This window comes from Humulus lupulus, chromosome 2, assembly GCF_963169125.1.
Source record: "Humulus lupulus chromosome 2, drHumLupu1.1, whole genome shotgun sequence".
Taxonomy (NCBI): domain Eukaryota; kingdom Viridiplantae; phylum Streptophyta; class Magnoliopsida; order Rosales; family Cannabaceae; genus Humulus; species Humulus lupulus.
This window is the reverse complement of record NC_084794.1, coordinates 231727821-231738621: the sequence shown is the minus strand read 5'-3', so window position 1 is coordinate 231738621 and position 10801 is coordinate 231727821. Positions and strand designations below refer to the sequence as shown.

Genomic DNA, 10801 nt, shown 5'->3' with positions numbered 1-10801 from the left:
CAAAATTGTTGTGGCAGAAATCCCAAGCAAATTCAAAATGCCAGTACTACCCAACTTTACTAGAAGAGACGACACGGTATCTCCCATAAATAAATTTGAGATACAAATGGACATCCAGAAGGTGTTCAAAGATACTCGAAGCAGGATCTTTCCAGCTACTTTATCTGATGCTGCCTAGGAATGGTACTTCAAATTTCCACCGACCAGCATAATTTTAAGGGAGATGTCCATAAAAGAATTCTACAAACAATTCTATGCTAGTTGGATACATCCAACAGAGGCCAATCAGCTGATGGATATCAAACAAAAGGAAGTAGAGCCTCTCAAGGAGTACATACAGAGGTTTATGTGAGTACCTATTCAGGCTAAGACAGTTGGAGACGAGGGAAAGATGATGGCCATTAGAGCTGGAGTACAACGCTAATCTCCCCCTTGGAGCAGCCTAAGGAAAATGGAGTCAACAGTACTCAGGAGTTTTTGGATCAACCAGACAGATATATCAAGCTGGAGGAGGCTATCGCCAATGAAGGAAAGTCTCCAAAGGCCAACCAGAGCAAAAAGGAATAGTCGACCAAGGCTGCTAGTGAGTCTAGCAAACCCAATGGCAATAATGGGAAAAGTAATAATAAGAACGAAGGAAAAAGGGAAAATACTGAGTAGACGACGTCTGATAACAATCGCCCTAAGCATAACAGATACGAGCCAAGGTTCGCTAACTACACAGTCCTGATCAACAGAAGAGCAGAAGTGTATCAGACCACTCACACCTCAGTCCCTTTCAGGCGACCAACCCTGTAATGCCCTACTTCTTTAGAGTCGTTACTAAGTGAGTTAAAAACGTGCCATTAGCTCGATAATTGGGGTTTTGGGTTAAAAGTGTAGCTAAATTGTAATTAAAGTCGTTTAAAGGCATTTAATATAAAAATGTGGTCATTCATTGAAAACATAAAGAGTTATACATTTGGGATCCTAAAATACTGTTTAGAAAATACTTTACATCTCAAAATACATTTAAGGTCGACCTAAGTGACAAATCAACCAAATACATTACATCTTCCCAAAATAACACTGGTTGTGACAGCCAGGTAGGCTGACATGTACCCGTCGCTCCACACTCTCCGTACTCATGGTTGGTCGACCTTTCCTTTGCCTTTACCTGCACCATAGAGCACCCGTGAGCTGAAGCCCAGCAAGAAAACTCAACACACAACATATAACATCTGCATATCTATTAACAAAATATAATAAAACAGCCAACGGGCTAAACACATAGAGGCCACGCTGTCCCAGGTGCTTTACCAGGCCCTGGGTTCGCGGTCTTCACCAAGAGGGTGACTCCAGCACCCTAGGAGGGTCTCGCCGTAACGGCCTACACTCAGCGTGCTCAACGCCATACCTAGCCCCTTGCCGTACTCAGCTTCCTGTCATTCTCGACCTTTGTCGTTCCTGGACTTCACTGTTCCCGGCCTTCACCATTCACTCACAAACATGCATCACATAGCATTATATCAATAGATATTTAAACATATACTGAATATAAACTATAGGGTTACGCCCTGCAATACAAACAAAAGGGCTACGCCCTGCAATACTAACAATAGGGTTATTCCCTACAATACAATCAATAGGGCTACGCTCTGCAATACAATCAATAGGGCCACGCCCTGCAATACAATCAATAGGGCCACGCCCTGCTCTATGAGTACAACAGTTTTCTTACCTGTGTCTCGAGCTGTCTGAGCACTGCAATCCCGAGCACAGTCCTCTAACCCGAGCCTCGTTGAAAACCTAGTCACAACATGTAATGCCCTGAATTCTCCGATGTGTTTAATAGCGGGAATAGTAGGCCGGGAGGGCCATACTTGTTTAATTATGCCATTAATTGATAGAATGCATGTATATGTGAATTATATTATAATATGATGTTAAATACATGCATGTGGGTCCACATTTTTAATTACAGGGGTGTGATGATGATTACAAGAATTTTAGCATAATATAACACCTAAAAATCACAATTTTCAAAAAACGCTATGGTTAAATAGAAAAACCAGGCGCGCTCTTGGTACAGTAAAATTTTACAGCCCGCCACTAGCTTTTCCATCTCCCCCTCTAATATTCTATTAGCCCTAAAGTATCTCTCTCTCTCTCTCTCTTGTATCTTCTTCTTCACAAATCAACCCTAACCATGTTCCCCTCTCTGTCTCTTTTTCTCTCCCTCTAAAAATATCCACACACACTCCAATCTCTTGCCTTCTCTCAATCTCTCGTTCATCCCACTCACAGTTCTCTTTCGCTCTCTCTGGTTTGGAACCATCGTTCACCGACCTCTCTCTCTCATTCTCTTTCAGATGTGGGTGCTAAGGATCAATGATGAAGGGTCCCAGGAAAGGGCTTTGGGACGATGATGAAAAGACACAATAAGGGGCAAAGCAGATGCTCCCCAAAGTGATTTGACCCTTTCTTCTCCCTAGCGCGAACCAGAGGCCTTTCCTCCATGGGCGATGGGCAACCGAGTCTGTCCATTATGTGAAGTAAGGTAACTTTAACCCATTTTTTTAATTTATGATATATGAAGTATGATTTATATGTAAACTAAGGTAACTGAGCCTGTCAATTTTGATTTTTTTTTTGTGTTGATTTATGGATTTGAAAGTTTAACGGCGCCATTCACAAGGGTATGCCCCACAAGTTCTACCATGGCCGAACTGGGCGTGTCTGGAACATCACCAAGCGCTATTGGCATGGAGGTTAACAAGCAGGTTGGGAACCGCATCATTAAGAAGAGGATTCATGTTCGTGTGGAGCATGTCCAGCCCTCTAGATGCACTGAGGAGTTCAGAAACAGAAAGATAAGGTCAAGGTCGAGGCCAAGTTGAAGGGTGAGGCCATCAGCACCAAGAGGCAGCCAGAGGGTCCTAAGCCAGGTTTCATGGTCGAAGGAGCTCAGTTGGAAACTGTCACCCCCATTCCTTATGATGTTGTCAACGATCTCAAGGGTGGTTATTAGATCTTTTTATGTATTATTTTTTCTTCTCAATGTTCTGTTCTTATCTGGTTTTGATTTTGTTTTCAAGACTACCAATGGAAACGTTTCCTTAATTAGTTCAAGTACTCGAAGCCGTTGTTAGTTTTCATATTTTGAATACTATTCTAAGTACAATTTTGTTTTAAAAAATTTCTGTGCTATTTTTGTTGTGTACAGAAATATTCCAAGAGTCCAAGATTTTCGGTTTATGAAAGACAAAAAGCAAGAGGCATTCTCATCTTTCATGCACTACAAATCTTATCTTTCACGCAAGGCACATAACCTCACGACACCAGATCTTCAAGGCAGCTCACCTCACTAGTCGTGGCATCAATTCGGAAGGACACCTCAAAGCTTCACAAAAGCCAGATGACAGCAAGCAGTAGGCACAACACCTCAGTATCTCACGGCATCAGGTCTTCATTTATTAAGATTTTTTTTTAATAAATTTCTGAAGTCAACTCTATATTCGCTCAGGTATATACATGTAATACTGTTTCTGAGATATACTTTTATGAGTTACATCTGTCTATAGAGTTGAGCGAATATAGATATACTGTAATATTGAGCTTAAACCTCCTCCCTGAGCTGCATTGTCTATAGATATACTGTAATACTGGACTCTTGATCAGAATTAGACAAAAAGACAACTATTAGTGATCTTAATGACAGGCATGGTAAGTTATTTTTTTTTTTTAAGGAATCCTTTTCTTATTTTTAATCACATCTAGATAATTTTTATCTCAGTTTCTGTGTAAGAAAAACACTGAGAGACTGATGAGATTTGATTGAAACTGTCAAGTAGATGAAAATTAATTTTCTACTTATTAACTATCATCTAGCTCAAAGATGTTGGCTTTGCATAGCATCAGAATGATTTGTTGCCGCCGTAGTTGATTTTAAGACTAGTTTGGCTGTTTCCCAACTATTTTATGAGTTTCATTTGACTAAGATTTTTACTTTGGAATTCAGATTGCATATTTGTAGTATGTGCTAATGATTTTTATTTTTGTGTGTTTCTGAGTGAAGCAAGAAAACTGTTTGATGAAAGTTCTAATTTAGATGTTATATTTTAGAGTTCTATAATTATGGGTTTTCTAAACATGGAGAAGTTGATAAAGCTATTAGGTTGTTTGATTGGATACCATCAAGAAATCCCATTTCTTAAATTACTTGATTGGTGGGTATTTTAGCTAGGATGCCATCAAGAAATCCACCACCTATTTGGTAAAGGATCTAAATTGTATTTTGGATTAGTTTTCTCTGTGATAATACAAACTTTTTAAATTTACTTGAAATTAGTAGTAGTAGTAGTAGTAAACTACTATAATTTTTCTTGCTAGCTAGTTACATCATAGAAAAGCAAATCCCAAATCATGTAAAACATATTAAAATTTGGGTCTAGTTTGATTTTCTGTTTCTTTATACTTTTCAAGGCCACGAGATTATTTTATTGCAAGAAGTTCTATAAAATCAAAAAATTAAATACATTTCTTTCTAGTTTTGTGTTCCCTTCCCCACCTGCAACTTTCTCATTTTGACAAATTGGTTTTTTCTACTTTGTTTGGTGAGTTGTATCTCTGTTTGAAGTGAGGGGCTACTTTGATCTTAGCATGAAATTTGAATATGATATTGATTTTTGATGGTCTATGTTTTGTGTTGGTGGTGCTACTGTTTTGTGTTCTCATTAACAGTTGGAAAACATTTTTTTTATTAATCCAGACTTATTTTTTTTGTCTCTGTTACAGGTTATTACTCTTGAGGATGCAATAAAGGGAATGAAGGTATAAAATTGCTTGAACTCTTATTTATTATGGCAACTTTCCTTAACCAAATTGCTATGGTCTATTATTGTTGCAGATCATGAGGGAGACTTTGATATATTTGTCACATCTTGATCACGAGGACACGGAAAAGCTGGTATGGGTTTATGGAAAATAAAGTAGTAAATGTATTGAAATATTTTTCATGTTTTCTATTTGTACCAAAGTTAGTACAATCTTGTGTTAGCTATAGTTTTTATTTATATTTATGTCTAATAATATTTCTGTTATGATGCGACCTATTTTGAGTGGAAATTTCTTTCAAGTCATGTGGCTGCAGCTTGGGGGTTGCTGATAGTGAATAGTTTGAGGAAAAATATGAGTGGGGAATTTCTTTTATTGGCCATTCAATTGAAATTATTTTCTGCATGTATAATTATAATGGAACACCTTATTTCTATCTTGTCAGACACTTGCAAAGAAAATGTGTCATTTGATTGTGTTATATATTATTTTCATTATAAATTCTATCGTATGCTGTCTATTCTTCTTGTATGATGCAGATGCTAAAGAAGCTAAGCAAACAATTAAGTGGCGAGGATTGGAATTGGAACAAATTAAACACATTATGTTGGGCAATAGGGTCTATATCTGGTTCGATGATGGAAGAACAGGTACATTTTTAACTTTCCCTATAAATGCTATTTCTACTCATTTTCTATTTGTGATAATAGTTTACTTGGCATTTCTGTTTTGACTACAAAAAAATGTTTATTCTGATCTAAGATAGTCACATGGTCAGTGTAAGCTTGTACTTTATTTCCTTGTAAATGTTATTTACACCACATATCGTTATGAGTTTGTGAGGGCACATGTCCATGCATCTGTCATGTGGTGTTAGGGATCTTGATGTAGAACCCAGAAACCACTTTTACATGCCCCTCTCATTTGGGAAAATATGAGAGTTTATTTATTTATTTATTTAAATGTTATACTTGTTTCTTGATAATGTGTTTGCATCATCAAATGCATAAGAAATATTCATGTTCTGGAGGTCAATGTATGCCCTTCATATTTTTTATGTTGGTTTGCTTAGGCAGGAGAACAGATTTTTGGTTATGGTCATTCGTGACTTGCTGAATTTATGTGAAATCACGAAAGGGAAGGATAACAAAGCTGTCATCGCAAGTAACATTATGTAAGTATTCATGATTGAATGATTGATTATCTATCTTGAGTTGAGGTGGAATGCATATAGATATAGCCTGCCAGGCCATAACACCTCATTCTATCCAGATTCTTTGGTCATTTGTAGAAACCATGAATTTTAGCCACTTGATTTTAATTGAGTAACTTTGAGAACTATGAGAAACTTGGTTGGAGGTATACAACCAGTACTTTTTTGAAATCTTGTACATAATCCTCCTCTCTTTCTGCAGGTGTGTTGTTGGACAGTACCAGAGGTTTCTAAGAGCTCACTGGAAGTTCCTAAAAACTGTTGTGAACAAATTGTTTGAGTTCATGCATGAGACACATCCTAGTGTTCAGGTATTTGTTCTGTTGTGGTTTTCTTGGTTAGGTTTAAGGCTTAAAAGTTACTGAGAAATTTTTTCTTTTAAATTGAATGGTTTGTCTACATAAGTGTTGCTAAAGCTTTGTGTTCATGTGTTTCAGGATATGGCCTGTGACACATTCTTGAAGATTGTTCAGAAGTGCAAACGGAAATTTGTAATTGTTCAGGTAACAATTACTTTGAGAAACTCACATTTTTTATTTGAATTCCGGCTGTTCATAGTTGTCAATATTTTTCTCTGGGTTCAGTTATATTTGCAACTAAGTAAAGGGTGATATTAACTTGCTTTCACAATTAAGGGAAACTGGAGTGGATTATTTTGTTAACTCCTATTTATTCAGTACTATGCTCCTTTTTATTTGCAGGTTGGAGAAAATGAACCATTTATAAGTGAACTTTTAACAGGCCTTCCAACCATTGTTGCAGATCTTGAGCCTCATCAGATCCATTCATTCTATGAATCGGTAGGACTTTTTAGTTGGACCTATTTACTTTGTTATACATAAAACGGTCATACACATTTAAAGCAGGTGGTTTGTTTCAGGTTGGTCATATGATTCATGCAGAATCTGATCCTCAGAAGAGGGATGAGTTTCTACAGAGATTGATGGAGCTGCCTAATCAGGTCATTTAAATTTTATTTACTTCTCTTGGTCATCTCCATTTATGTTTTTGTTAGATACAAAATAGATCACATATGCTATATACTGAATTCCTTGTGCTATTACTTTGTAATGCAGAAATGGGCTGAAATTATAGGACAGGCACGCTTAAGCGTTGATTTCCTGAAGGATCAAGATGTGATAAGGACGGTGTTGAATATTGTGTGTATAGATTCTTGGCTCCTACTTCACTTCTGTGATGTATGTGGAGCATTGGTGTGAGGAGAATTTCAGGAGCCTAACACTGGGCAGCCCAGATTTTTCTGACATTGAAATGGTTAGTCGCTAAAAAAATACTATGTCATATACCTTTTTTTTATTGAGTTTCAGATGATCTCCAGAATATATTGTTTACAAATTGGTGCAACATAATTTGTTTTTTTTTTTTAAACAAATCTACCTGTATTATTACTTAAGAAAAATACAAGTAAAGAAGGAAAACTCCATCAAAAAAGACCAAAACAGAAATAAAAGACAAGGAATCTGGCTTTTATTTTATGTGTGTATTTTATGTTTGTGTATTTATGTATATATGTTTAACTTTACCTATTCTCTGGTTTGATACCATTTCTCTAATTTGTATTATTTGGTCTTTTTGCTTCAGTTACCTCAACATATTAAGATACAATAATAGGGTACTCTTCCTTGTTGTTACATGCTTCTTAATTACAGTTAGTGAGGAAAACCATTCGCATAATATATGATGAGCAGTTGCTTCAACTAAATTGGGGGAGATATTGAACTCCTATGCCATATTGGCCATGAAAATGTAAGGACTGTTAAGAATTAGAATAGCTCCTTAAGCTCTTAGCCATTTGAACTCCTTAAGCGATTTAGCCATTTGAACTCCTTAAGCGATTTTCACCTTCTTTACTAATTTTCACCTCATTATTGACTAGTTCATAAGAGAATTTGGGTTTAGTTTTACACTAATGAACATGACTATTTCATATATGTTTCATATCTTGCAAAGCTGCTTTGTTATGGTTTATACTGTACATATTTTTGTTTAATCTAACATTACTTACTTAAGTAGTGTTGGGTTTCATTGCTTTTTGCTTTTCATATATGTTTCATTGCAGAGTTAAATTGTTTGACAATAAGAAGAGATTAACAGTTGTAGGCTTTAAAAAATTTCAGAGCAACATCATGAGGAGGTTTTCCTTGGAAACCTGAGGAGATTTCAATTTAGAGAGCTTCAGATGGCAACAAACAACTTCAGCAGCAAGTACTTGGTTGGATGATGAATTGAAGGATGGAGCAAGTTTCATGCATGATTTACTTTTGTGTATCTTGTAATGTTTCTGTTTCTCATTTTTAAAGTAAAAAATGTTCAAGATTATAAAATTTTATTATGTTATGCTTTCAAATTTAAGTTAGAACTAAGATCTCATGAAGTAGACATATTCATGGTTTGAATTAGTTATTGTTTAATGTAATACTTGTGGTTAATCAATATATTGAGAATTACATTTTATGATTAATTTTGAATTTTTTTTTTATCAAAATACAATAATGAAAATCTTTTAATTAAAAAAAAAACCTTATAAGTATACTTATCAAAATAAAATTTAAAATATATTATCCACACTAAAGTAATAAAATTTTATTACTAGACTTTTAATATGTTATGATTTAGAAATATATTATAAGCATAACAAATTGTTATGATTTATATAATATAACAAACTAAAAATGCTATCAAAATAATCAAATGTAACAATGGAAAAGTGTTATGCATAAAGTATAAGATTAAACTCCAAATTTATAATCAAATACTCTAACTAAATGTTATTATTTGAATATTATAGCAATTAAAAATGTGTTGTTGAATAGTTTAAGATAACATCGAACATAACATTCGAATACTGTTATAGAAAAGACAGGACTTTTAATAACAGGGGCTATGTTAGCATTTTCAGAAGCGTTATCAATACTCCCGGTTAGCAGTTTTTAAGTGTTATGAATACTGTTTTTTCTTGTTAATAACGGGCCCGTTGAGGGTATAATTGTATATTTGTATGCATGTCAGTTATATGTTGTTGAGACCACATTATAATGTGGGCTTGTTCGAGCTATTCGGCATGAGACGATCTTGGATTATTGATTAGCGGTCTAGTCATAACAGGTTTAAGTTCGGGGCTCGGGATGAGTCTCGGGGTGATTTTAATGATTAGAGTGTTACTGGGAATTAAAGGGTAACGGGATATGAATTATTGGTGTTTGAGATTATTGAGAATAGCGGGAATTGGAGAGCGTTAATTATGATTAACGAGATAGGTTGGAAAGGACAAATTTTCCCTTGGGAGCTTTAGAAACCCTTAATTGACCTAGGGGTATAATGGTCTTTTTACCCCTAGGATAGATATAAACTCTTAGGCTGTGAAACAGAGGGAAAAATAGAGCAAGTCTTGAAGCTTACCCGTACCTTCCTCCTCCTTCATCTTCTTTGTGATTTTTGTGATCTTGTTGAGGATTCTAGCTTGGGAAGTAGACCTTGGGAGTTTGGGAGAGTGTTCCACCATTGAAGAGCATCACAACCCGAGTTTGAGGTAAGTTTCTAGCCACTAGTTTTCTAGTATGCTCTGTTTTGGTTATAGTTTTCAGCTTGTGATTTTGTTGTGGATAGTTGGAATTGATAGAAGTTTTGGTTGGGGTTTAGCTTGGGTTTTGATAAGGGAGTGATATAGATAAAGTTTAGGGGTTGTATTGGATGTTTGAGTGGTGTTTGAGCTTGGTTTGAAAGGTTGGTTCCAAGGAAAATTGCAAGGGAAGAAAAACCAGGGTATTGGCTGAACTGGGGGTTGGGCCGCGGCATGGCCAGGGAGGGCCGCGGCCCTTGAAGGGTGCTGAAGGAGGCCGCCTCTGTTTGAGGGGTGGGTTGCGGCATGGCCAAGGAGGGCCACGGCCCTTAGTGGCATTTTGGCCAGAAATGAGTTTTTGGCTCGGGGATGCTAGCCTTAGGCCTCGGGGTCGATCCTACTACCCGGTTTAGTAGTATTCAATGTCTCGGAGGCTAGGTTTTGGTTTGGGAACCCTTTGTTATTAATTTTATTGATGGAATCCCATAATTGGTTATGACCATGTAACCGCTAAAGGACCAAAAGGTCGATCGTTCTCAGGAGTCGTTCTTATTATTATCTCTCGCTCGAACAGGAGGTAAGAAAACTGCACCCTGTGCATGTATGACATGCGTGATTGTTATTGAGGCATGTTGATTGATAAATGTGGACATGGATTTCCTATTAAATGCTATCGAATGTTGTTTACTTGTATATGTACTGACTAGTCAGGGACACTGACCTAAGAGTCAGAAATGGCAGAGCGTCATGAACGTCGGGCCAAATGAAGATTAGATCTAATCGATATCAGTGTTGAATGGCTCTAAGGCATTAACGTTGGACTGACCCTAAGGTCGATGAACTTATAAGCACTTGTCTATTCTAAGACTAGTTACTAAAGCCAGGGCTTAAGGCCCAGATGACTGTTTGTCACATGGCTAGGGAACGTTGTTCCAGGGTTATGACTTTGAGGTCATGAGGAAGGTTATGTTGGTGACTAGTCACCATGCACCTATCCTGTTCGAACTAATAAAAGTTCACTTATTTATTAAGCCCCGGTGACCCTATCATCACAAGGCTAAAGGGAGCTGGACCCAATTTAGTGACTTTTGCGACTGTCACCTATTTGTTTGGACTGATGGTCTTGAATGATTATTATGATCATTGATGATATTATATCATGCTTTGTTGTGTTTTCTTGCTGGGCCTTGGCT

The 10801-nt window shown here is 36.6% G+C and overlaps 1 protein-coding gene and 1 long non-coding RNA gene across 2 annotated transcripts; both read left to right on the top strand.

Moving 5' to 3' along the window:
* The first annotated feature begins 4502 nt into the window (after positions 1-4502).
* On the top strand, positions 4503-6032 carry LOC133816570 (protein EXPORTIN 1A-like). The gene is made up of 3 exons (XM_062248991.1): positions 4503-4948; positions 5355-5465; positions 5892-6032. Exons 1-3 carry the CDS (start codon positions 4892-4894, stop codon positions 5991-5993), a joined length of 270 nt encoding a protein of 89 aa, XP_062104975.1. The 5' UTR covers positions 4503-4891; the 3' UTR covers positions 5994-6032.
* A 719-nt stretch (positions 6033-6751) lies between these two features.
* LOC133816568 (uncharacterized) lies at positions 6752-7409 on the top strand. Its single transcript, XR_009885336.1, has 3 exons — positions 6752-6828; positions 6909-6989; positions 7105-7409. It is a non-coding gene; the product is annotated as an uncharacterized LOC133816568 (long non-coding RNA).
* Positions 7410-10801: the final 3392 nt, after the last annotated feature.